At 32.7% G+C, this 27,684-nt stretch overlaps 3 protein-coding genes across 3 annotated transcripts; all 3 read right to left on the bottom strand.

Annotated features, from left to right (window-relative positions):
- Positions 1–56: 56 nt before the first annotated feature.
- Positions 57–7,655, bottom strand: LOC128186508 (protein mono-ADP-ribosyltransferase PARP15-like). The gene is made up of 11 exons (XM_052856297.1): positions 6,666–7,655; positions 5,345–5,424; positions 4,701–4,928; positions 4,307–4,528; positions 3,894–3,939; positions 3,622–3,704; positions 3,219–3,455; positions 2,599–2,823; positions 2,266–2,409; positions 1,229–1,742; positions 57–1,042 (listed from the first exon to the last, which is right to left on the bottom strand). The coding sequence occupies exons 1-11, from the start codon at positions 6,736–6,738 to the stop codon at positions 777–779; spliced, it is 2,118 nt and encodes a 705-aa protein (XP_052712257.1). The 5' UTR covers positions 6,739–7,655; the 3' UTR covers positions 57–776.
- Positions 7,656–10,113: 2,458 nt separating this feature from the next.
- On the bottom strand, positions 10,114–21,046 carry LOC128186509 (uncharacterized). The gene is made up of 13 exons (XM_052856298.1): positions 20,960–21,046; positions 20,216–20,295; positions 18,262–18,489; positions 17,869–18,090; positions 17,221–17,266; positions 16,972–17,054; positions 16,573–16,809; positions 16,031–16,255; positions 15,681–15,824; positions 13,589–14,102; positions 13,081–13,396; positions 12,553–12,753; positions 10,114–11,852 (listed from the first exon to the last, which is right to left on the bottom strand). The coding sequence occupies exons 1-11, from the start codon at positions 21,021–21,023 to the stop codon at positions 13,131–13,133; spliced, it is 2,109 nt and encodes a 702-aa protein (XP_052712258.1). The 5' UTR covers positions 21,024–21,046; the 3' UTR covers positions 10,114–11,852; positions 12,553–12,753; positions 13,081–13,130.
- Positions 21,047–25,592: 4,546 nt separating this feature from the next.
- LOC128186512 (poly [ADP-ribose] polymerase tankyrase-like) lies at positions 25,593–27,064 on the bottom strand. Its single transcript, XM_052856302.1, has 2 exons — positions 26,918–27,064; positions 25,593–26,690 (listed from the first exon to the last, which is right to left on the bottom strand). Exons 1-2 carry the CDS (start codon positions 26,991–26,993, stop codon positions 26,425–26,427), a joined length of 342 nt encoding a protein of 113 aa, XP_052712262.1. The 5' UTR covers positions 26,994–27,064; the 3' UTR covers positions 25,593–26,424.
- Between the last annotated feature and the right edge of the window lie 620 nt (positions 27,065–27,684).

Raw genomic sequence — 27,684 nt, forward strand, 5'->3', positions numbered from 1 at the left:
ATATTTAAATGCGATGTATAGGTTTTTCATTGAAAATTAGGTGTTTAGAAGTCTAACATTCTACGATTTCAGTGCTTGCTAAGTGTATAATTAATTGGTTACAGGAATGGTAGTAAAACTCCAAAGTATAAAATACACACATCTTTTACAAATGTAAATAATAATTTATTATAGATATTTGTAAAGACATTTGACAACAAGCATAAAAGAAGACAATTCTTGTAGGAAGAACACACACATTTAAAAAAAAAGTGCTTACAACCATTACATGAAATTAATGTATTGTAGCAATATTCACTGAAAATAAATTTTCATACAATGTAGGGGAGCGGAGGTGATTGTAAACCTTTGGCTAGCGAAGATGGCAATGCCTTCATAGTTGGCTTTTTGAACATATAGATTTTTAAAAGTATAATAAATGTAAACTTTTAATATTTAACATCTTATATTGCATTCATGGAAGTTTATAATAAATACACCCAAAAAGAAAAAATCCAATTTTATGAAGCAACTGGTATACAATACATTGCAAACTTAAATGATATACTTCTCAAACCACACCATTTATAATGAAACTTTGGAGTCATAAGATTCGCGGTGACTTAATTTACGTGGATTTTATGGGATCCTTTTACCTCTAAATTAACATCACAGTTGAACTGAACAAAAAAATCCACACAGTCAATAATGCAAGTACATGTACATGTAAATCCACGAAACTAAACACCGACAAACCTTTAACAATCCACCAAAACTGTAATAAATGTGCAATGACGTTACACTCTTTTGTAAGTGATGAGGTATTCTGGGTAATTCTGATGGTGGTTATACGTGACAAACTCTCGGAAGATCCAGCTGCCGTCTCCGACCACGCTGTCACAGCGCTGACGCTCCGGATGTTCACAGGAGTCCGATTCACACCCAGTCTGAAAGCACGGCGGCCTCTGGAGTTTGTTGGCTGTTTTGGCGAGATGAATTTTTCCCAGACATGACCTGACCAAGAACATCCTTTTTTCAGCTTTACTTCTTGCTAATTTGTCGTCTAGGAATAAAAAAAAAATGAAAGCACATTAGCTGTTACAATTAAACTATTGTCGCAATGCATTTACGATATTCTCCCAGTTTCATCTGCTGTGCAGCAAAAAACGACGAAAGTGTATTTTATCGTGGATTACTCTATAAAAGAATATCAAAATATTCATACTATTTTCTTTCTGTGTTGCCTTACCTGTGTACTGGTCAGCTTTCGTGGAACTTTCTGCAAGGTAAACCCCTTGTCCGAACATTCCTTTTTCACCAGCCATGCGGAAATCTAGCCCCTGAGACAAAATCTTTTTGTATGTGTCCGGTTTGGTTCCATGGAAGAGGAAATGCTCGTTTATTTCATGGTACAATTCACTGGTAAGGACAGAGTCTTCTTTCAGACTCTTCGTTGTTGCTATGTCTCCAGTGCTTTGCGAGATCGAAGCCAATTGTTCGAATACTCCTATGTCACCAGCTTTGTGGAAAAGTCGTGCTCGAAAATGGGAGTAGTTTTCGTAAACGTCAATATTTTCCAGTCTCTGTACTTTCAAAACTTTAATACTAGTGTACTTTAATTCTGACAACCCTTGAGCATCACGGCCATGACCAACTTTTTGTGACTGCCATGTGGATTGGACAAGTTTATCCACAGCTTTGTGTGTGGATGAATCCACATCCACCAATTTATGATAACCCTTGTCGCACTCCGTCTTCCAAAGCTGTAAGTCAATATATCTATTGATTCATAAATGTGTATACATTGTATTAAACACAAAACTATTTACTTTAAACATGAGATTACTTCCAATTATGTTTTACTGTCAGATTCAGACAGTAAACACCCCAGTATTCATCGTCACGTGATATCGCAGTTGTCACAAAGTATTCTTTTAAAGCAATGCAGTTCGTCATACTGATAAGCTCTTGGGATTGTTTCCAACACTGCAGAAATAGCGTTAAATATTGGGGGTTTTGTGGGTGGGAGGATGAAGAAATGATGTGCATAAAATGTAAAAAGATTCTTATTCTTTAAATTCATCGATTTTGGTTAAAAATCTTTTGTGAATATCGTTGTTCAGTCTCTCCAAAAAATCAAATGTTCATCAGAGTCAAAGGAAAAGAACACGAAATATATTTTCTAAATAGGTAGGGCCATTTCTCACAAGTCTAAAGAATCCGATATTCTTTCATTTGATCACCGCTGATATCATTCATACCACAGAAAATACATGTATGCAATACCTTGACAGATTTATCTGACGTAAACTCGGTCCAGTATTCAGGAGGGTGGAGCTCTCTGTGGTACTGTTGGCGGCAAAATTCCTGGGTCCCTCTCTCGGGTCCAGAACACGCCCCTCGGTATGTGGCAGACTCGTCAACAAACGCCTACAAACGTATCAAATAGTAGAACATTAAATATTTTGGTCGCAATGCTTGTCGAAAACCTGCAGCTATTCTGGCATTTGCTTATCGAAGCTAACTTGTTAAAACACCGACATTCATTAAGAAAAGGCAATATATCTGCATTTAGCCTTCAATAAAAAAAAGCAATATATCTGTTTTTATATGGCCTACCTTTGATATTTCTGCATGTTGGTCACCATATATTACAATGATAACTCTTTTTACAGACGACTGGGTGTGGGATTTTGAGAACTGGTCGACTCCTTTTAGCATCCCACCGGCCGTGATTTGCGCCGGATAGTTTTTGTAGAGGGTTCCAAAAGCAGGAAAGGCTACGCAGTTGCATTGGTTTTCATCGGCCTTTTCCAAACATTTGATTACAATATTTTGTATATCCTACCAAAGAATAGAGAGGATCTTTAAAGTTTGCGAAAGTATTTTACATTTATAATACATATTGATAAACAAACCTGTTTTGGACTGGTAACAATTGTGATTTTAAAGTGAACAGAAAATTATAAAAAATGAGAAACTTAACATATATTCCATATCGACAAAAAAACTATATTTTAAAAAAAGTTGATATCGAAAGCAATATATATATCAACCAAATTGAATTTAATATTCAACTTAATTAGCTTAAGAGAAAGCAATGAATTATTTGATTTTTTATTAAGCTTAACTTAGACTTGTTAATTTCAACTTTCCTAGAAATAATAATACTCAACTTTAATTTTCATTATCATAATTATACTATTCATACTTGAATATCCTGAAAATATTGTATTCACCGTTTTGGAAACACCTTTGTCATTCTGATTGTAGGAAGGTACGCATGCGTGACAAATTTTCTTGCACTTCAAATTTCCGGCGGAGGTGACGACAACATTTCCCTCACTGACACCTGACGGATGATCTCGTCGACATTCTTCTGCAACTTCTGAACCAGCAGCCGTTGCTATTGCTTTGGATAGAGATCCTTTGCCCAAATCTAAGGTCTTATTCACACTATTGACAATCATATCGATCTTTAAAGTGAAAAGAAAATATCTTTTTAAAATTTTGTTTTTTGTGCTGAAGGAAAAGTCAAATCAAGGAAGATGATTTTTCATATTTTTTTTTATTATCACAAAACTTTGAATGCCAATGCTTTAAAAAGAACTTATATACAAATTTTCAATTTTTGAAACTAACCTCTTCCTCTTCAATCTTGTCGACTTTGATTAGGACGGTTATTTGATTTATCAGAAATCTACAATGAACTTTTCTTTCGATTTCTGAAAAAAAAGTCATCGACTTTACACATTTCAAATTAGAATTTATCTCTGATGTTTCATTTATTTCTCTGTGTTTTCCTGATATTTGAATAATGAAATACATGTATTATTAGCAGGTTAAGAAACAGTATCATTTGTACACAGAGATAATGTAAAAACGATATTCAAACATGGTTGCAAAATATTTACCCGTAATAGGACTTAAATCCCAAGTTTGAACAGCATCACAAAAAGCCTATAAAAGAAACGAGAAAAAAACTTTTTTTCAAAAAAGAAAATCATTTTTATGAGTAGGGAATTGACTGGTGTTAATAACATTTTTTAAGTGGATATTGCTCCGTTCTTTAAAATTATTTAATGGCATAGAAAAATATCCGTCTGAAAAGAGAGATGTTTTAATTAGAAATTCAATTGTTTGAGAACGTGTACATGTATATATTATTTTTGCCAATTAAAAATTACATGTAGAATTGTATGCAAAATCAAATGCGAGAAACCTGTAAAAAATGAAATTTAAAGTTTGTTGTTTGTTATTTAGAAAGTACAATAAGCTGAATACATGTGTATGGACTCTTATTACTAATTATAATGCTTGTTTTTACCTTGAATGTCTCTTTGTCTTCGGGATGTATAACAAAGCGCACTTCCTTTAGGCTGGTGTTAGGGTTGGCGTCTATGTACTGTGAAATTGCACGACATGCGTTTTTAGACGCAACATTCTTCGGAAACTTATGAAACCCGGTTGTTAGACCAGGGAAAGCTATTGAAGAGAGCTTTTGATTGTCTAGCTCTTTCAGACATTTGGATATGAATTCCATGTGTATCTGTAAATGAAATTTTATACATATCAACCAGAAAACTTCTGCTGTCACATTTGATTTACTTGACGTTTTAGCAATACCAGAACAACTTCCCTTCAGAGCTATTCAGCTAGCAGTTTACTTTTTTTTTTGTCGGGGAGGAGCATCAATTGTTGAGAAAAAGACGAAAACATACCTTTTCTGCGTCATTTGATCCATATTTCTTAAGACACCCGTGGCAGGCGGATTTACATCTAAGATTTCCCGGTCCAGTTACTGCTACATCACCCTTAGTAATTCCTGTGGGGTACTTTTGGTCACACTCAGTCTGTAGCCCGTTCCCCGCGGCTTCCAACAAGGCTCGCGACCCCCTTCCATGCCGTAGCTTTAACTTATCTGATGTACTGTTCACAATGACGTCAACCTTAGATTAATGATGATACGTAATCAAAGTTATTGGTCAATACTAATTTCTTTTAAATTTTTGTTAACCATGTAGTGTACTAAAGTTATACAATGCATCTAAATAATTATTTGTAATTACGTGTATTACATACTAGACACCTCTTTGATAAACACTTATCCTTATCGCTTGAACATTCTTTATTTCACAAGATATAAGTGCAAGGAACTTGGAACATGATCAAACAGCTTTTGTATTTTTGTTAAGGATACTTAATTAATCATGATAATTTCAAAGACACATTTGAAAATTGTAGAAAAAATTCTTTAAAAAGTATCACATTGCATACCAAAATTAAATAGAGTGAATATCAAACTATACTGGATGGGACTAAAGTAAGAAAATATCAAATACTATATAAAGTAATGACTATTAACCTCTTCCTTTTCTAAAGCGCCTTCTTTAACTGATATGTTGACACTTTTATATTCCCTTGATACGCCATTTTCCTCGGTATCTGCAAAAAAGGAATGCCCGTGAACAGTAACGCTATCCTCAACTTAATACATAAAACCAGATGTATTAATGTTGTTCTTGAAAATATTAATTGAAACCCAACTGTCATACATTTATTCAATGTATTTTTACCAAGGCATGCCCATTAATTTTTATTCATTTGTACCCACCTTTCAGCAAATTGTTATGTTTTAAAGATATGTTTTAAAGGGGCATGGTCACGATTTAAGTCGAAAGTTATTTTTTCGATTTTAATATTAACTATGCTTCAGTAAGGCATTTTTAATAGGCAAGCAAAATTTAAGTGTCATTCGTTGAGTTATAACTTACAATCCTTTGATAGGTAGACAAAGCTTTTATTTTATTTTGAATGAAGTAAGAATTCCAGTTTTAGACCTAGTAAGAATACGTTGAAAGTTGGAAACTGTTTATTTATGTTTCAAATGAATAAGAAGATAGACAAATTAGCTTGAAAAAGTTTATTTTTTCCACAGGTATATTGAACCTATGTAAACAAAAACAGGACATGCATTAGCCTTGTTTACATGACTGAGAATTGTGAGCCCTGTATCTTTCTTATAACTTAACAACTGATTCTCAAATTTCATTTGATCATTTGAAATGCATTCTTAAAGCATTATAAATAATAAAAACAGAAAAATAGAATTTGACCAAAACCGTGACCATGCCCCTTCAATATCCTTACAATGACATCATTATAAAAATAGGGAAACAATTCAATTCAAACACAGTGACCATTTTAGAGTGTAGATCTAGACTATAAGGTGTGCAAGATGTTTCTTTTCTCATGAAAATCGGTAATTTTAAGTTTAATTTATCTAATACTGTATGGCAAGACTGCTTTAAAAAGAAAAGACAAGTGGCATCTATTTATGATTATAATACAATGAGAGATATTTAAATGCGACCAGTTTTCAATTTGTAATAAGTTCTTCTATTGATTAGTTTTGTGTTGAGTTTCATTTTGGATTACGACTTCCCGGAAGTTAAATCAGCTTAATTTAGCAATACCCAATGAATACAACTACCCTCAATTTATAAAAATATATAAAATATGAATTGTGAGAAGATGAAAATGCAATGCTCAACTTATATACATATTTCAAGTATTTGTAGATTTTTTTTATCTCGGAAGTGTACAGTTTGTATGTCGCAATGTTCCACAACAACAATAATAAAAAAAAATGAAATAAATTAAAATAAGCTTTTAACACATCTTACCTTCATCTGTGCTTAAATCAGAATCTGACGAGACAGAATACACAGTCGATGTACTGTCCGACATTGTTACCATGAAAAAAGAAAGAGAAAATAGAATCTAAGGTGGGTTTTACCCCGGGTATTTTTCTAAAAATAGAAAAAAGTCTCGTTTTAGACGTGTGTATATTTAAAATATCGATTTGTTCTGTTACAAATGGTCATGCAGCTATTGCCCTTTTTTGCTTAATATGTAAAGTGGAAGTGATTTACATGATTTACTATGATTTAAAGAAAAGATCTCGCCTTTTCTAATGCAACCATCTGAAAAAGATGCACTCCGTATATATCAATATTAATGCTTTTCATAGATAATTTTCTTTGACCAAATTTGTTTTTTCCCATGCAGTGTGATATTTTTGCGATTGATATCAAATGTTGGTCCGATTGTCAATTCATCTTCATATGAAGAAGCTATTATGATAACACATAGATGAAGTTCGTTTTTTGTTCATATACAAGTACATACATATCTGTATTGTCAGAACCGAAAAGTTGAACTACTTTATACATACTGTATTTTCCCTTAAAATGCAAGCAGGGGAAAAACGGGATGAGAAAATGACAATTCACATACTAGTAGTAAGTATGGGCAGGGAAATCCTGATTAATCTTATATGTATAAAATATAGTTTTGGTTAATTAATCAGCTTAACAACATGTAAAGACATTGTTTGAAATTGATTTGATAAACAAATTTAAAGTCCATGAGTCATTGGTAAAGACCCATTCACAGGCAACTAATTTAATCAACATAACTGTAACCCTGTAATTCTTTGCTTGACATTTCAACTGCAATTTATTTTATGACAGAGAATGAGACAGTATTTAATAAACGGATATCTCTTAAATTGTTTTTCTGATAAGTAGATGTTTGATATTCCTTTTACCGTGTTATATCATTAGAGGAAAGTCCTACTATAGAATTTTCCCTCCTGTCCTATCCTGTTTGAGTTCTTTGTTCAGAACTTACCGAGTAAAATTTGGTAAAATAAAAGTAAATTGTATGATTTCAGAGTCGCTTCCATTTCAATAAGCGCATTCGTTTATATTATTGGAGAAAAAGTTTTTTTTTACGAAAATATTAATCAAAATATTTAAAATCATTAAATTGAACATATTTTATTGTATAGACATAATTATACAAAAGGATTAGAAACAAGTTCGAACGATTTAAAAGTGTAAATATGCACTTCTTTGTTTTGATTATGGCTATGTTAGAAAATTTAATCACAAGGTTCAAGAATGGTAAAAATGTCTTGGGCTTAATTATTATATTTGAACTCGGTCTATACATTTCATAGAGAAACTCACATATTTCAAAGTCTTATTTTAGTGCTAGCTAATGTAACCACTGTTTACAGAATAAATAGTGAATCTTAAGATATGAAATGTGCCATCATTTAACAAATAGTATAAAATATTTTTGTTCAAATGTAAAGTAGGTTGAAAGAGAACTAAATTGTTCTCCATACGTGATTGAAATACTATTTAGGCGACACTGTAGAATATTCTATTAAAGAAATACTATTTTACATGGGAGTGCCATTACGCATAAGACGTACATATATACAAATATGCTTTCAACAATTACATACAAACAAATAAATATATTTTATATTAAGGTACCTCACTTCACCTAGACTTTTACTTTTTAAGGCATTACGTCACCAGATGGCGATTTAAGTTTTGTTAAACTTTTTATATCGTTCGATTGGGTTATATAACGTCGTAGTTCAGTGGTTAACGTACTGGGCTTTCACAGATCATGAGTTCGAATCCACCTGGAGCTTTTGTATATGTTTACTGAATTAAATTTTCGAAAATGTAATTTTTCATCCAAAATTGCACATTTTGGCTATTGGACTGAAATACTTCTTATTCATTATGATATCTATCTTAATCAAGTAATTTTCTGCTGATTTGAGAAAATATTTCAAGGTGTAGTGAGCCACCTTAATCACTGACATATATTATCTTCAGATTTGATTAAAAGAGAGCATGATCGATGTAAACTACTAGTAGTACAGGCATATTTTTGCAGTCCATGTTGATTCATGTAAGCCTAAATACAAACTATAACAAGAGGTCCAATGGGTACATCGCTCACCTGAGCAACATTGGCTTTATATGGGCGTTCAAAGGTTATTGTGCCATATGGCCCCTCGATAGATTAATCAAAAATGAATATCTGAATTTTACACTTATTTTTGCATATACTTAATCTTTGACATGTTTACCTTTATGGAATACCATTTTTACCGAAAATAAGATCATCATATGCAATATTAATAGTTCTCAGTTGGTGTTCACGGTTAACTTCCAGTTCCCTTTATTTTTGCCCCCATCACTTTATAAAACGAATAAAATTCATGAGAGCATAAAGGTACATTTTCTCCCTCCACTACTTACTAGTTATCGTATTTTATTTTAAAAAATCCTATATGTGAAAGAAGAAAATTGTACCTAAATGCACCAGAATGAATGCGCTCAATTCCTCAAATTAAAAATATTGAAAGATTTAATTGGCCTTCTCCATTATAAACGATTGTCGTTTACCAGGCATGAATTCATTTCGTATGACATTCCATATACGGCACTAGAAAGTAGTTACAGCTTATCATCCTTTTAGCAAGACATTTCTCTTGATCAACCAAAATTTCAGCGTCAATCGTAGAATTATAAGCAAGATACATAGCTTGGTTTGAGTCACGTTTTTGTTCACATGAGTTTATAACATTCAACTTAAGATTTTTAAACTTGGTATTTCCTATTCAGCATAGCTGCATTTAAAATATAAACGAACTAAAGCATGACCTCAGCTTTGTGTACAAACATACAGTAGCTCTGTATCTTGCTTATAACTCAAAGCTTGACTTTCAGGTTAGTAAATAGAAATTTGTAATGCAATTAAGGTGGAATAACACATCATCACAATATGGCTGACCTCAGATCGAAACGACATTCGATTTATTTAAAGGATTTTATCAACGAAAACATGTAACTTACTCAATAGCTGAATGGATAACACGTTGGGCTTGTGACCGTACATCCCGAGTTGGAATCCTGCAGGGGCTTTTGATTTTACTTACTACATGTAAATGGATTTTTTTAAATATTCATTTTTTATCAAAAAACGGTAAATTTTTCATTTATTTGATATATTTACAGTTTATTTATCATTATATCTTTTATAATCAAATAATTTACTGTCAATTTGAGTGACTTTTTCCAGTTGTGTTAATCCACCTTAAAACAAGAGAAAACAATTTATTTTCATCATATATATATATATATATATATATATATATATATATATATATATATATATATATATATATATATATATATATATATATATACTTTTATATTTCTAGCAGCGAGAATAATCTCCGTTTAGAAATTGCTGCGCATCTTAATAAAACATGTTGCATAAATCAACCATTACGTAGAGATCGCACCGAATTACATGTACCAACATAATGAATAGTATTTTATAATATGTTGTAAGTGCATCAGATTTTGCGCAGGTACATGTAAACAATCAGCTGACTGATTTCCGGACTACACGTAAAAATTTTAAGATAAAGACGATAGTTCCTCTCAAGTCAGAATAAAAAGAAACTAAACATGTTACAATCAAAACAAGCTAAATCCACCGTCACAAGTGAAAATGTCAACGCATTGAAATATTAAACTTCAATTTTACTCCACATAAACGGCACAAATATATTTTGGATGTTTCAAATACATTTATTCCCTTCGCACTTAAACTGATGCACAACAAGCAAATTTATCTCCGTTCAAGATGGCTGCTTCTAGCATACATATTGCATGTGTCACTACAGTATTTCACTGAAGGTTCACGTCAAAACATGGCTGAGACAAAATAAGTTCCGAATTTTCCTTTGAATTTGGAGCGTTTCTGCTCGAGACAGGAGCTGATTTTTTTATGAGATGAAAAACAATGTGTAAGGGGTCTAACTATCCCAGTTTTGTAATAATGCGAGGTCATTTGAATTTTTGATGCGTGTTGTTTCCGGAGAGGGATGAAAAGGCCCGGGCTTGATTTTCAAGCACATGTGTAACTTAGAGGTAAACAAAGTCTCACGCCTTTCTGGATGCACGTGTGTATTTTGCTAGAAAATTGTAAATGAAGCGTTGTTTAAAAAGATTTCAAGAGGATTTTTTCCAGAAGTTCGTTTTGAATTTTTAATCTGTATGTAAAGTTGTGCAATTTTGGTAAGAATATATAGTAAAATTTAATACTGTAGTGCAACCTGCGTTTGTAGACTGGTCCTCTAAACTGGTTTTCGATACATGAAATATCGAGCCCAAAGTTAAACTGATTGACCCCATTCTCTCTGTGTTATTATTATTTTCGTTAATTAATCAAATTTGAAACAGAATTAGCCCATAATTTTTGCAATTTATATTTCCCTTTCCATAAGGATTATTCATGCTAAATTACGTTGAATTTGACTCAGTAGTTCTTGAGAAGTAGATTTAAAAAAAAAAAAAACACCCCATTTTTTCTATAGTTTTGAGGTTTTCTCCGCTTTAACTAAAGATCAGGCTTTCGTTTTTGCAATTTATATTCGCCTTTCCATAAGGATGCTTTGTGATAAATTTGGTTGAAATTGGCCGAGCGGTTGTAGAGATGAAGTTCAAAATGTAAAAAGTTTACAGACAGCCGGACGACGGACAAAACGTGATCAGAATAGCCCACTTCAGCTTTCAGCTCAGGTGAGCTTAAAAAAGGAAAATGTCAAAACAACTTTACAATTGATAAGTAAAGTAAACTTTGCAAGCTTTATAATACACCATTCATACTACACAATTATGTTACGGTGGAATCATTATAATTAGTGGTGGTTCAATTTTTGCATTTGTGAGAACCCTTTTCCCCATAAATTATCAAACCGTTAAAAAAAAACTAACAAACCACCAAAATTATATATGTGTGTAACTGTGTTTACATGAAATTACACTCTTTCGTATGTGATAAGGTATTCTGGATAATTCGGTTGGTGGTTATAAGTGACAAACTCTCGGAAGATCCAGCTTCCGTCTCCAACTACGCTGTCACAGCGCTGACGCTCGGAATGTTCACAAGAGTCCGATTCACATCCTCTCTGAGAGCACAGCGGTCTTTGAAAGAAAAAGGTACAGTTTCCTTTAATATTTGCCCTTAAATTCAGAAGTTGTTTAAATCTCATATAAAATACACATACGCCATCTTGAACTTGTGAGTATATAAAGTACCAAGTAATACACTTTTATCTTGTTTCAAAATATAATTATGACTTCAACATTTTGGCATATTTCTACGATTTGGACAAAAATTAGCAAAAATAACACATTTTCTCATAGTTTTTTGAAGAGGAAAATGTGTCTGCAGCCGTCGCCCACAACGAAATTGAGATATTTTATGTGATATCACGTGAAGAAAAGCGCCATACAAAACGAGCTAGTGTGCCAGTTTTGTTTACATTTGTTTGAATTCATATGAACAGGTTTGTGTGCAGAAGAAAAATCAGACATTGTCACCTGCATTTTATGAGGATGGTTGCGTATCAGTGTCAAAGACAATCGATAAGAGCTCTGTTGCAATTGACCAGTATATTCATACATTGACAACATGTATTATCATAACAGAACGTAAAACTTATCCCGTCTTGGGCCCCTCGACTCAAAACATATACATTATATAGATTTTAAGTATTCGTTTGATAGCTTCGCAAGTTCTATCATATTCAGACAATGAATATCGTACCATACACATAATCTTCTTCTCCTTTACAAATAAATATCTTATTAAACAAAGAAAACACACCGCTGTGTGACCCACCTGTCTGTAGCAAGTAACTGGCTAGCCATAGTTAAACACGCAGTTTCTAACTCGATTCCACCACTCAAAATGGTCATCAATATATATTCTCGTTTTACAGCGTTTTTTGTCAAAATGTTTCTTTCTTTCTTTTCTCTTCGAACGCATTATTCCACTGCCAACGGACCGACCACGTTTCCGCGTCGACCTCTTGTGTACGTTCTAAAATTAGATTGTCAAATCACGTGCTTGAGAATATTTCAAAGTTGGGCGTTTATTGACCGGCCCGGTCAAAAAATAAAGAAACTCGAATCTATAGTAAATACTTTTAAACGCGTTTGATTTAAACTGTATGATTTGCAGTAAGTTAATAACTTTTGTAGCTTAATGGAAAAATGAAAACATTTCTTTGGTTTAAAATTTTCATTTAAAACATATATACCTTTAAGTATTATATTCAATAAATACACTAAAATCATCACGAACGAATTAAAGTATGCATTAATTATACATACATGCAATTGGTCCACTAAATTCATTCCAACAAACCTTTTAAATGACAATCCACAAAAATTGTACGTGTGTGTAATTGTATTTAATTATACTCTTTTGTAAGTGATGAGGTATTCTGGGTAATTCTGATGTTGGTTATACGTGACAAACTCTCGGAAGATCCAGCTTCCGTCTCCAACCACGCTGTCACAGCGCTGGCGCTCCGAATGTTCACAGGAGCCCGATTTACACCCAGTCTGAAAGCACGGCGGCCTCTTTAGTTTGTAGGCTGTTTTTGCGAGATGAATTTTTCCCAGACATGATCTGACCAAGAACATTTTCTTCTCGGCTTTAGTTCTTGCTGATTTGTCGTCTAGGAATAAAATAAATGAAAGTTATTTATAGCTGCTGCAATAATTATTAAATTATTGTCGCAATGCATTTACGATTCTTTTCCAGTTCCATCTGCTGTGCAGCTAAAACACAATGAAAGTGTATTTTAACGTAGATTACTCTATAAAAGAATATCAAAGTATTCATACTATTTTCTTTCTATTTGCCTTACCTGTGTACTGGTCAGCTTTCGTGGAACTTTCTGCTAGGTAAACCCCTTGTCCGAACATTCCTTTTCCACCAGCCATGCGGAAATCTAGCCCCTGAGACAGAATCTTTTTGTATGTGTCCGGTTTGGTTCCATGGAACAGAAAGTGTTCGTTTATTTCATGATACAATTCTTTTTTAAGGATAGAGTCCTTTTTCAGACTCTTGGTTGTTGCTATGTCTCCGGTACTTTGTGAAAGAAAAGCCAATTGTTCGAATACTCCTATGTCACCAGCTTTGTGGAAAAGTCGTGCTCGAAAATGGGAGTAGTTTTCGTAAACGTCAATATTTTCCAGTCTCTGTATTTTCAAAACTTTAATACTAGTGTACTTTAATTTTGACAACCCTTTAGCATCACGTCCATGACCAACTTTTAGTGGCTGCCATGTGGATTGGACAAGTTTCTCTACAGCTTTGTGTGTGGAGGAATCCACATCCACCACTTTATGAATACTTTTGCCGCACTCCGTCTTCCATAGCTGAAAGTCAATATATCTATTGATGCATAAATGTGCATACATTGTATCACAAACTATTTATTTTAAACATTTTAGAAAATCAGATAGTTAAAATTTTTGAAATGGTCAGTAGATGAAAATATAAAAATTTCTTTCAAAACTAATATTGAAATCATAAATATAGATGCGATATTGATTAAGATACTGTTCTAGACTGGGTTTTTTTCATCAAACTTCATATGAAGTTATAAACTCTTAGCAAATCATAAAATTTAATTTCAACCCATTTTAGAGTATTAAAGATAGTTTCCAATAATTTTTGTCACTGTCCGATGCGGATAGTAAATGCCCCAGTTTAAATTGTTTATCGTCACGGGATGTCACAAAGTATTCTTTTAAAATAATACAGCTCATCATACTGACAAGCTTTGTGGTTTGTTTCCAACATCGCAGAAATAGCATTAAATATCGATTAAAAGGAGAAAAAACGCAGAAAGGACTGCGAACGATAGCATTGTCTAGCCGCCTAACAAAAAGTCATTTTTTGAAAGTTGTCTAATTAGAGTTATTTTTTTAATAATGTAAACATTTATGTATATTTTCAATAAATATAAATGATTTGGTCAAACAAAGCTAGAGAAATAACTTTGTATTTTGGGTATTTTTACCCAAGGGTTTGTTGTTTCACGGGGGGGGGGGGGGACATATGTCTACAGACCGAAATACATTCCAGGAAGAGAATTTTGCTTTGTAAATTTTCGAAAAATAATTAACAGATATGAATTAAAATGAAATTTTACTTTAATATAAATCGTAAATATGTTATTATTAAGTTTTTATGCACATATTGGCCACTAGATAATATTTTCCTCACTCATAGAGACCGATTTCAATGTATTTTTTTCAAGACCCCGCGTTAGCAAAACTTTTGTTTAAAAATATATAATTTGATAACAAATTTTATTTAAGGAATGAATTCAATATTTTTTAGTTTTATACGATATAAAATGGTTTGGGGCAGTTTACGCTTTATAAACCGCGAAGCGGTTTATAAAAAAGCGTAAACTGTTCCAAACCATTTTATATCGTATAAAACTAAAAAATATTGAATTCATTCCTTATAATTTAATTTATTTGCCATCAATTGTTGATAAAAACGGTCATTTGATCTATAAAATGACATCAAATTGTACAAAATTCAAACGTAACGTCAGGCGGATTGATACGTTTTTGACGTTTGTCTTACTATGACGTAGGCAACATTCTTTATACGATATAAAATAAATTTTTCAACCAATCAGAAAGCGTGTTACAACCAAAATTAAATTATTTTGATATAAATTGATTAGGATTTGATTATACTTTTTAGTAGAAATCTTAGATTTTGAATATCTGACAAAACTTCCGAAATATTTGGATGTAAAATGTAGGTGGGAAAAGGGCGTTAGCGTTCGCAGTTCTTTTTTTAAAGGTAGGACCATTTCCTAAAAATCTACGTACATGAACCCTTTACTCTAATCCTCGAAATTTGATTCCCACGAATATCATCGATACCACAAAACCGCGGATATCATTCCTACCACACAAAATGTTCAATACCTTAACAGATTTATCTGACGTAAACTCGGTCCAGTATTCAGGAGGGTGGAACTCTCTGTGGTACTGTTGGAGACAGAATTCCTGGGTCCCCCTCACGGGTCCCGAACACGCCCCTCGGTATGGGGCAGCCTCATCAACGTACGCCTACAAACATATCTAATTTTCAAAACAATTGATTTCAACGTTGGAAACCGTTGAACGCGGCTATTCGTGCAACGAACTCTCGAAGCTTTTGTCATAACAACAGCAACCTTAATTTTGGAAAGCGGAACACATGTATTTAATATGTGGCTTACCGAAGCTTACACGTGATGATACCAAATTTCGTTAAGAAATGACAGAACACATACCTTTGATATTTCCACATGTTGTTTACCATAGATTACAATAAAGACACTTTTCACAGATGTCTGTGTGTTGGATTTTGAGTACTGGTCGATTCCTTTCAGCATTCCCTCAGCAGTGATTTGGGCCGGATAGTTTTTGAAGAGGGTCCCAAAAGCAGGAAAGGCTACGCAGTTACATTGGTTTTCATCGGCCTTTGCCAGGCATTTGATTACAATATTTTGTATATCCTACCAAAGAATGGATACGATCTTGAAAGATGTAAAAATACCAGTATTTCAAAATAAGAGGAAATTTATAAATCACGAGAATCTTAATAAATATTCGATATCGACAAAAATCTATATTTTAAAAACAAGTTGATCTCGAAAGCCATCAACAAATTAAAAAATATACTTAGCTTAAGAGTAGACAATTAATTATCTGATTTTTGTAAGCTTAACTTAGACTTGTTAAATTTAATTTTCCCAGAAATAATGATACTCAACTTGAATTTTCATTATTATATACTATTCAAACTTGAATATCCTGAAAATATTGTACATACCGTTTTGGAAACACTTTTATTATTTTGATTGAAGGCAGGTATGCATGCATGACAAATTTTTTTGCACTTTAAATTTCCGGCGGAGGTGACGACAACATTTCCCTCAGAGACACCTGACGGGTGATCTCGTCGACATTCTTCTGCAACTTTTGAACCAGCAGCCGTTGCTACTGTTTTGGATAGAGATCCTTTGCTCAAATCTAAGGTCTTATTTACACTATTGACGATCATATCGACCTTTAAAGTGAGACGAAATTATCTTTTTATAATTTATTTTCTGTATTGAAGGTAAAGTCAAATTAGGAAATATAATTTTTTAAAATATTTTTATTATCACAAAAATAGGAGTACCAATGCTTAAAAATAATTATATACAAATTGTCACGTTTTGAAACCAACCTCTTCCTCTTCAATCTTGTCGACTTTGATTAGGACGGTCATCTGATTTATCAGAAATCTACAAAGAACTTTTCTTTCGATTTCTGAAAAAAAGTCATTGAATTCACATATTTCAAATTAGCATTTATCCCCAATGTTTCATTTATAACTCTGTGTTTTCCTGTTATTTATATAATGAAAGTATCAGTAGCATGGTTTAGAAGAGGGTTTTTAGATGTTAATATCTAAACACGGTTGCAAAATAATTACCCGTAGTAGGTCTTAAATCCCATGCTTTAACAGCATCACAGAAAGCCTATAAAAGAAACAAGTGAACAGAAAATCATTTTTTCTCCGTCCTTTATAGTTATTTTATGGCATTTAGAAATACATGTATCCGCCTGTACAGATAAATGTTTTGAACTTCAATTGTCAATTGTCAATGGAGCACGTGTATAGGGTATTAATTTTTGCAAAATTAGAATTTTGTATGCATTATCAAATGGGAGAAACGTAAATTGAAGTTTTTTGTTGTTATTAAGGTGGAGTAACACATCTTCGGCTGATCTTTGACCAAAATGACATTTTAATATTAGGATTTTATCGACTGCAACATGTAACTTACTGATATAGATATGTCGATAAAATGTCGGGATTGTAATCCGTACATCCCGAATGCGATTCCCAGAGGGGCTTTTGTTGTTACTTACTGAATTGAATATTTTTTAGATATTCATTTTTTCCCTCCAAACTGCAATTTTTCGCTTATTTGACATCATTATATCTTCCATTATCAAATAATTTACTGTTAATTTGAGCGACTTTTACCAGTTTTGTTATTCAACCTTAAGAAAGTACAATAAGCTGAAGACATGTGGATGGACTCTTATTACAGATTTAATGCTTAGCTGTAATAACCTTAAATGTCTCTTTGTCTTGGGGATGTATAACAAAACGAACTTCCTTTAGGCTGGTGTTGGGGTTGGCGTCAATATATTGTGCAATTGCACGACATGCGTTTTTAGACGCAACATTCTTTGGAAACTTGTGAAACCCGGTGGTAAGACCAGGGAAAGCTATTGAATAGAGTTTTTGACTGTCTAGCTCTTTCAGACATTTGGATATGAACTCCATATGTATCTGTAATAGTAATGGATATTTAATTTATCAATCAAAAATCTTCTGCTGTCACAGTTGATTTATTTGAAGTTTCAGCAATACCAGAAACAACTTCCCTTGCAGGCTTTTCAGCTAGTGGTTTACTTTTTTCGGAGAGGAGCATCGATTTGTTAACAAATGCCTAAAACAAACCTTTTCTGCATCATTTGATCCATATTTCTTAAGACACCCGTGGCAGACGGTTTTACATCTAAGATTTCCCGGTCCAGTTACTGCAACATCTCCCTTTTGAATCCCCGTGGGGAACTTTTGGTTACACTCAGTCTGTAGCCCCGCCCCCGCGGTTTTCAATAAGGCTCGAGCCCCTCTTCCATGCCGTAGCTTCAACTTATCTGATGTACTGTTCACAATGACGTCAACCTTAAATTAACAAATACGTAATCAAAGTGTCTGAGTTATATTCTTTTCGTTTGAATTTTCAAACCATGTGGGGTAATAAATTTACAAAACATCTAAATGATAATTTGTTATCAATATTAATTACGGTGCGACCGTTGGGGCGAGCGCAGCATGTGATAAAATAATGAATTATGATAAAACAATAAAAATAAAAGTAGCGACGTAAAGTATATAAATGAATTTGAATGCAGAATAAAATAAACATGCCTATTTTTCCAGTAAATGTTCATAATTCATAAGATTTTGTAATCTATTTATGTATAGAATTTATCTCAGATAAACTGTTGTTGAATAATAAAGATTTTAACATAATGTGCATTACAATTTATTTCCTCTTTTCTTGCAGCAGACATTTTTCTTAAACTTACATATAAAAATTGACTTATCACAGAGTCCCCCATCCCCCGTTTAAAAAAAAAAAGTCAAATTTACGTATACAAAAATTTGCTGATCATATAAGGAAAATGGATCCCCCGGGAGCATGTAATAAATGGAAATAAAAATAAAGACACCATTGAGCAGCTAAAGAGCTAAAGGCATACTACACACTCCCAATTTTCCTGATTTTGAGAATTTCTTTTCCCTTTGCTTGCGAAGATTTTTTGAATGATGTTGCCACGCCCCCTTTAAAAAAAATTCCTGGAAATTACCGTAAATATAGTGAATAAAATGAATGTGAGCATTCATCCAAATGAGAGCAAGTTACAGCTGTTTCCTATCTTTGAAGAAATGTCCCAATTCGTTAGCTCTGCAAGATTTTGAGAAGATTTTGGTATTTATATTTCAGCAGATTTACAATAACTACTTAGAGTAATTTCCCCTTATTGTGACGTCAAAGTTCACGTCGGTCAAGTGTCGTCTGTCTCTTTGAAAACACCCTGGAAAAAAAACTACGCGAAATATACTGTTTTGCTTACTTAAAAGCATGATGTTCTTGAAATTACATAATTTATCTGTTTCTCAAATTCTCGCGAGATGGTATCAAGTGTAGTGAGATCGACCGACATTGAGGAATTGCATTGTGGGTCGAAATTTACTGACGCCGAAAAATTCTGTCGGATCAATGTGTAAGAAATCCATTGTGACGTCACTCGAAAGGACGATAACTCCGTTAGTCTTATGTAATGGAATTTGCGTTGTGTCAGCAGTATATTTATAATGCATGTACATAGTCTTATATCTTGCTCTCGTGAGAATGTGAAATGGGAAACCATAATTACAGGGAACTACTGGGACGATTAAAACAAGGCATTACTGGTCCGATTAACTGACGCCAAAAAAATCCGTTGAATGAATGTGCAAATAGTCCGAATTTTCTATTCACACACGCCTTGCCGGTAGAGCTCGCTTCGCGCCGGCGCTGCGCGCCGGCGAGCTTCGCTCGCTATTATACAATGGATCATTTTTGATAAATATTTATCTTTATCGTTAGAGCACTCTTTTCTCACAAGGTATAAGCGCAAGGAGTCGTTTGGAACATGGTCAAAACAACTTTAAAAAATGCTTTTTAGTTTAGGGCACATAATCTTGATAATGTAAGAAACATTTGAAAATCGTAGTACAATTTCTTATAAAAAGTATCATATCAAATTATATAGTGTAAATATTAAACTATATTAGATGGAAGAAAAGTCAGGAAATATCAATAACTATTAAACAATAATAAATGACTTTTAAATGCACCAACCTCTTCCTTTTCTAAAGCGCCTTCTTTAACTGATATGTTGATATTTTTGTAGTCCCTTGATACATCACTTTCCTCGGTATCTGCAAAAAAGGAATGCATGCCCGTGAACAGTAACGCTAGCCTCAACTTCATACATAATACCAGATTTATTAATGTTGTTCTCAAAAATATTTTCATACATTTATTCAATGTATATTTTATCAAGATATGTGCACCATTACTTCTTTAAATGTGAACCCACCTCTCTGCAAATGGTTACTCTTAATGATTTCTTTTAAAATCCTTATTCAAAACAAAGTGACCATTTCATAAAATAGATCTAGACAATTAAGCTGTGCAAGATATTCTAATAAAAGCAAGTGGCGTCTATTCATGATTATAATACGAGGGGAGAAATGTAGATACAATCAGTTTTCATTTTGTTGAAAAAAGTTTTTTCTGTTGATTGATTTTGTGTTGAGTTTCATTTTTGGATCACGATCACGGAAGTTAAACCAGCTAGATATAGCAGTGCCCAGTAAAGGCCACTTCCCTCAATGTATAAAACATTTTTAAAAATCTTTATCGTGAGGAGATAAATATGCATTGCCCGACTTGTGACCACAGTTAAAGGAGACGCTACTTATTTCCACATTTGTAGATTTTCGATTTCAGAGGTCTGCAATTTGTATTTTGCAAACGTAAATGTCAAAATATAATGATCAGTTTTTAATTAGAATTAAAATAGCCTTTAACACATCTTACCTTCATCTGCGCTTAAATCAGACTCTGATGAGACAGAATATACAGTCAGTTTGCTGTCCGACATTTTCACAATGAAAAAAAAAAGAAAGAGAAATTATAATCTAAGCTGAGTTTTACCCCGGAAATTACTTCTAAAAATAAAAAAAAGTCTCTATATAGACATGTGTGTATAGATAATATAAATTAGATCCGTTTCAAATGTTAATGCAACTAATACCTTTTTGATTATGTTAAACGGAAAATCTGTGATAGAAAAAGTTCCGCATTTTCTAAACAACAATTTCCAAGTACGCACCGCATATAAATCAATATTGATGCTTTTCATAATGGTCTTTGAAAATTATTCTCTCCATAATTAAGATTTTAAAAACCAGGTTCTAATTTGAAAAATATCAGCTAAATATTCGTTTTAAGGTCAAATGCGACCTATCTTCCATTTTTTCTATTTTTTCCTATTTCCACAATGTAAAGATTTCCATTAGGTAATTCCATAATTATATTCTTATGTTATATGATACTTTATTTATTTAGATACAAGTTTATCTTTTTAAAAGATTGGTGAGCGAGCGCTGTAGCCATCATAAAATACAAAAGCAGACTTCTTAAACATTGGTCTGAATCAATTAATTAACAATATATAGGAAGGCACAGTGATGTAGTGGGGGTTGTGCCGGGCTAGAGTAGGGTTGTGGATCTAGAGTGGGCTTCACATCGGCAATGCCATAGCTCATTTACTGTGCCTGAATCATTATGTATCTACTGTAATTTCAATTTTAAGGTAAAAAATTTCTAGAACCATTGGTACTGTTTTGTAGCAATCGTATCTTCTCGGGCCTTTCCGGCAAGCTCGGAAAAAATATATTTTGGTTGTTTTCCGAGTCTGTCGGAATTTAAAATAAATCTAGCTATTTATCATAATATTCAGAATAACTTTGCGTTATAAGACCTAATTAAGCTACAGTTACATTTTGACATTTACAATAAACACAAAACTTCATGTGAAGATGATAAAACGAAATTCAAATGGCACAGTTTATCTACAGTAGTAGTCAGTATTCCCAGAATCCCCTACTATGGAGTCGAGCATGAGTATTCCATTGAAAAAGACTAAGATAGTTGCTAGCGCTCGAGAGCGCTAGCAATAAAGTTTTCAATTGAAAATATATAATTCAACTTTATTCATAAGCATTCAAATACATTTTGCATGCTATTTTAAAAGGACTTGAACACCATTTGAGATCAAACATTTTATTTTTATTTTTTAAGTATAAAATGGTTTACTGGTGCATTTTAAATGATTGACCAAAATATTGAATGTTAAAGTCAAGTTACAAGCGAGATACAGAGGTAAGATTTGATTGTTATGTAAACAAAGCTCGAGTCATATAGTTGTTTACAAAAATGGAATGTAGAGAATTACCATGTCTTGGACATGTAAAAAACAATTTAAACTAATTCAATATCTTCATCAATACTATTATCAACAAAAGAATGATACATTTGAGTGAAACGTACACCAATACAACACAAATGTAAAAAAAATGACAATATTTGAGCTCTGTTTACAAAACAAAGAATTATGAACTCTGTATCTTGCTTATAACTTGATATTTGACTTTTCAAATTTTGACATAGCATGATAAACTTCTATATTTTTCAGTATAAACATTGAAAATTGAAAAACAAAATTTAAAATTTGAAGTCAAATCGCGTCCAAGTCCTTTTAAGGAAAATTCTAAATATTTTAGCTCCAAAATGAACATATAAGCCATGGATTTTTGATTTACTCTTGTTGGGCATTTCAATTGTAATTTATGCAATAACATAGAATGAAACAAAGTTTGATTTACAGGAAAACTCCCTGTTACTCTGATAAGTAAATGTTTGATATTCCTTTTACAGTTTTTAAACATCTGGGGTCCGTTTCTCAAAAAGGCGTAAATTTGGGCCTAAGTTAGTCCGACTAACAAAGTTACGCCAATAATTAGTCGGGTCTAAGTTGCGTTTCTGAAAGAGGCGTAAGTTAGGGTTTAAATGTCGAAGAACTAAGACATCTCCGCTGAGTACTAAGCATGCGCACATCGTATTTTGTTTTACTTTGTGGCTATGATTATATTGCAACAAGTTAAAATTGTCCATAACAGTTAATGTTAATTAAAAAAAAGAATAAATGCCTATACACTTCTTGACATAATGAAATTTTAGAGAAAATACAGGTGATATGAAAGGGGCAGACATAAGAGGTTGCAAAAACCAAATTCAAGACAATTGAATTCATCTCAGACGATATTGAAGCACAATTGTGCTAAATTGATCATGTACGAAACAATGCATAGGAATTAACTCCAATATTCGTGTAAAATTGAAAATATTAGAATGCAGGGACAGAGTACAGTAGAAATGCCTGCTTATGAATGAATGATCAGTCATTCTTCATATAGATACTTAGACACTTTCAGCTGCTGGGATAAGGCTGTATACTTTTTTTAAAAATTAAATCACTGAATAATATGGCTATGATTTAAACAGCAACCTACTGAAATTAATATATGAACCTTGTCCATGTCTACAAACAGAAAGAAAGAAAAATTCCATCCTCTGTTCCAATATTGTAGGAATTTAGACAGAATGTAGACAATGACATGGAAACGATTCTTGATTTTCTGCGATTCAAATGATAAAAGTTTTGAAAGATATTTTCTACAAATATCCACACAATAAATAACAACATATGAGGCCAGAGTCTCCTGTACCCTTTTTCCTGTTTTTTGTTTAATTAATTGCTTGTTTTGTTTTGGGTTTTTTTTGGAGGGTGTTGAAAGTAATATATATTTTATACAAGGGCCCCCGTTTAATTTTCAACCATTTCACCCTCGTTGTCAGCAGGCGATTTTAAGAATTTAAGAATTTCAATGCCTAATATTATTTTAAGTAACTAGAAACACAACTGTGACTCGGAGAATTCTCGACAGAGCGAAATTGTTTGCAAGTGTAGAAGGGTGAAGATTATACAGGACGAAAGTATTCCAGTATACAGTATATAGTCTTGATTAAAATATAGATATAAAAGCAATAATCTAAGAACCCCCTCCCTATTTGAAGAATGTTTTATGAGCGAATGGTTTCTTAAAGTTTAATGGAAAAGAAATCTTAAAAATCCCCTATCCCCCTCCCCCGGAGAAGATATTTAGGGCGGTTTTAGATCTAACAAGTACGTTTGAGTCCTACTTTTTCCCGATTTGCTTTGAGTTATTTGGGGTATACATTTGTATATATTATAAGTATGACTAGCTAGTTAAATTTGTAAATAATGCAAACGTGTTGTAAAATTTTTCGTAAAAAAGGCAAGAAACATACAAATACACACAAGCACAGATTACAACTGTAAACCTATTAAAGATGTATTCTCAATGTTTTGAAATCAGTTTCGTTTCATGGGTTCAAATTTTATTAGAAACATTAAAATGGTCTCAGAACTCGCTTACTGAGTATTGATTTAAAAATCAATTATCAATCCATGCTTGTATTCAGCTATACGATGCATGAACTCGGAGCTATTGTTGTGGAATACATGTATTATTAAGAATTAAGGCATCTTTTTAATTATTGTGTGTATATTAGTTATCGGGGTATACCGAGTAGTAATGTTTATTACATACGTTTAGTAACTTGAGCCCATTATTTATCAAATTGATTTAATCTTAATATATTTAGAAAAAGGAAAGTTATCGAACAAAAGGGGTTTTCTTTGGGGGGGGGGGGGGTGTTTTGTTTTTTTTTTATAAAAAAGTTATATGTACATGAGCAAATATCTCAATAAATGTGAATGTTTCCTTAATAATATGTTAAACAATCCCAGAATTGAAAATTTCTGTTTATTTTGCCTTAGAAACAAAACGCTCGCCATTTTTGTGTACAAACTAAGGACTTACGCCTACCCATTAGCAGGTGTAGATTTAAAGACAAATTTAGTCCCGACTAAGTTTCCGCCTTTTTGTGAAACGCAACTTAGTCTGGTTTTGATGTTTAGTCCCTGATTTAGTCTGGACTATGCTTACGCCTGGACGTAGGCTTGTTTGAGAAACGGGCCCCTGATCGACATGTATGTAAAATTTTAAGATATGATTTTTTTTAGCTTTGAACTGTTATTTAGTAAAGAAAAAAAATCTATACATTTTAAAGTTGGATATTTTCTCTATTTTCATTTTGAGCTTTTATTCAAAAAGAGACCAATACAGTCTAAAATAGGCAACAACCATCGAGACCTTTCAAGTAATCTGTATGATTTCAGAGACGATTACATTTTGAAAAGTGACAAGTATATATAACTTTAGAATAAGAAAATTATTTTAGGAAAAATTAATAAAAAACTTAAATTTATGTGTGTGCACTTCTTTGTTTTGATTATTGCTGGTTGAAAATTGAATCACAAGGTAAAACAGTCCTGGACTTCGTTATATTTCAACTGGTCTATAGATTTTATGGAAAAACCCACATATTTTCAAAGTTCACAATTATTGCTAATAAAGAGTAAGTCTCAAAATATGAAATGCGCAATCATTCAACAAATGTAAAAACAATTTTTTATTGATTTTTTTATGAATTAAATATAACTGTACAAATGTAAACTGGGTTAAAAAGAAACTGAATGGTTCTACGTGTTAAAAATAGCATCTAGGCGACACGATAGATTTTTCTATAAAGAAATACTATTCTATATACTAGTGAAGGATACAACACGCATATCATGTAAATATAAACAAACATGCTTTAAATTATTACTTACAAATAAATATATCTAAATATAACTGTACAAATGTAAAGTGGGTTGAAAAAGGAACTGAATGGATCTACGTATTAAAAATGGCCTCTAGGCGACAAGACAGAAATACTATTATATATACTAGTGGAGGATACAACATGCATAGCAACTAAATATAAACACACATGCTTTCAATTATTACATACAAATAAATAAATCTGATATATTTTAGACGTAGATCCATTCAGAATATTCACTGCAAATAGATTTTTATGCAACGACTCACAAAATCACAAATATATTATATTTAGTTTTAAATAAAAAAGACATAATAAATGCAAACAAGTACAGGTAATATTTTTGTACATGTAACCCATGTTACATTCATGGAAGTAAAATACAAACACAAGGGGAAATGTAAAAATATTTTACAGTTTGCATGTATTGTAAACTTTGCAAGCTTTATATTACAACATTCATACAAAAAATTAATGTGAAATCAGTATAATATGTGGTGGCCTAATTTGTTTTATTGTTGGTTAAACTTTTCTCCAGAAATTAACGCCCAACGAAATAAAAAACACAATATCTGTTCATCAAACATACACCCAAGTGAATGCACGTAAATATCTATCAACAAACCTTTTTATATCATTGAAAATCTTCGAAAATCGTGCGTGTGTGCATTTGTGTTTCCGCAACACTACACTCTTTTGTAAGTGATGAGGTATTCTGGGTAATTCTGATGGTGGTTATACGTCACAAACTCTCGAAAGATCCAGCTCCCGTCACCGACCACGCTGTCACAGCGCTGGCGCTCAGAATGTTCACAGGCGTCCGATTCACATCCGCTTTGAAAGCACGGCGGCCTCTGGAGTTTGTTGGCTGTTTTGGCGAGATGAATTTTTCCCAGACATGATCTGACCAAAAACATTCCCTTTTCTTTTCTACTTCTCGCTGATTTGTCGTCTGAAAATAAAATGATAATAGTAAAACAAAAAAAGAGATATTCAGCAAATCCAAAGCACAATCCATAGACGAGCATCATTTGCGGTTTTGCAATAAAATGATGCCGCAGATATGCTGTGTTATACATTTTGTATTTACTACGACCCGATGAACTAAATATGAACATGAGATATATTACATAACAAAATATACCCTCTTTTTTTTTAAATCTCTCTGTGTTGCCTTACCCGTGTATTGGTCAGCTTTCGTGGAACTTTCTGCAAGATAAACTCCCTGGCCGAACATTCCTTTTTCACCCGCCATGCGAAAATCCAGCCCCTGAGACAGAATCTTTTTGTATGTGTCCGGTTTGGTTCCATGGAAGAGGAAATGCTCATTTATTAAGGTTTTCCGCTCCCGGCGGAAAACCTTACTATTATTCTGAAAAATTTTCAAATTTCTTATTAAGGTCTTCCGTTTCCAAAGGAAGACCTTATTGTTTTTCTTCGGTTTTTTTTTCTCATTCTTCTCCTTTTTTTTTCTTACCGATTTTGTGTCAGCGATTACTCGAAAACTGTTTGATCGATTTTAATAAAATTTGCAGATCTTATTGACATTAGTTTAAACTTGATCGGAAATTTTTTTGGTTGATGACGTCATTTCCTTTTTTGAAATATCGACGTTTTCTTGATTTTCAGAGTGTCGGCTTGTCCAAGAGAGTTATCAAAAACTATAAAAGATATTAAGTTCAAAATTTCAGGAATGATAGACAAAAGATTGTAGATATGTAATAAGGCATTAATAAATTTCAGGCACAAAAGGCGCTAAAGCTCGGTAGGGCTCGAAAAATGAGATGAAAAAAGCGTTGTGATTTTGCTTGGTTTTCTTAGATTATCTTTTTTCTCACAAATATTTTGTTAAGACATGTAGAAGAACAAAAATTTATATTTACAAGATCTTTTGTTTGACTCCTAGAAAAAGGGTCTGGCCCCTCAAATTAAGGACCTAGAACCCT

This window comes from Crassostrea angulata, chromosome 6, assembly GCF_025612915.1.
Source record: "Crassostrea angulata isolate pt1a10 chromosome 6, ASM2561291v2, whole genome shotgun sequence".
NCBI classification, from domain to species: domain Eukaryota; kingdom Metazoa; phylum Mollusca; class Bivalvia; order Ostreida; family Ostreidae; genus Magallana; species Magallana angulata.

What these genes read in the sequence shown, in the direction of transcription:
- LOC128186508 (XM_052856297.1), bottom strand. Translation starts at nt 6,738, where the DNA reads ATGGTAACAATGTCGGACAGTACATCGACTGTGTATTCTGTCTCGTCA. An exon ending in TGATTTAAGCACAGATGAAG is followed by an intron (nt 5,425 to 6,665) that starts GTAAGATGTGTT and finishes CCTTTTTTGCAG; the next exon opens with ATACCGAGGAAAATGGCGTA. An exon ending in GGATTTAAGTCCTATTACGG is followed by an intron (nt 3,705 to 3,893) that starts GTAAATATTTTG and finishes CTTTTTTTTCAG; the next exon opens with AAATCGAAAGAAAAGTTCAT.
- LOC128186509 (XM_052856298.1), bottom strand. Translation starts at nt 21,023, where the DNA reads ATGTCGGACAGCAAACTGACTGTATATTCTGTCTCATCAGAGTCTGAT. An exon ending in AAGACAAAGAGACATTTAAG is followed by an intron (nt 17,267 to 17,868) that starts GTTATTACAGCT and finishes TTTCTTTTATAG; the next exon opens with GCTTTCTGTGATGCTGTTAA. An exon ending in GGATTTAAGACCTACTACGG is followed by an intron (nt 17,055 to 17,220) that starts GTAATTATTTTG and finishes ACTTTTTTTCAG; the next exon opens with AAATCGAAAGAAAAGTTCTT.
- LOC128186512 (XM_052856302.1), bottom strand. Translation starts at nt 26,993, where the DNA reads ATGGCGGGTGAAAAAGGAATGTTCGGCCAGGGAGTTTATCTTGCAGAA. An exon ending in GAAAGCTGACCAATACACGG is followed by an intron (nt 26,691 to 26,917) that starts GTAAGGCAACAC and finishes TTTTATTTTCAG; the next exon opens with ACGACAAATCAGCGAGAAGT.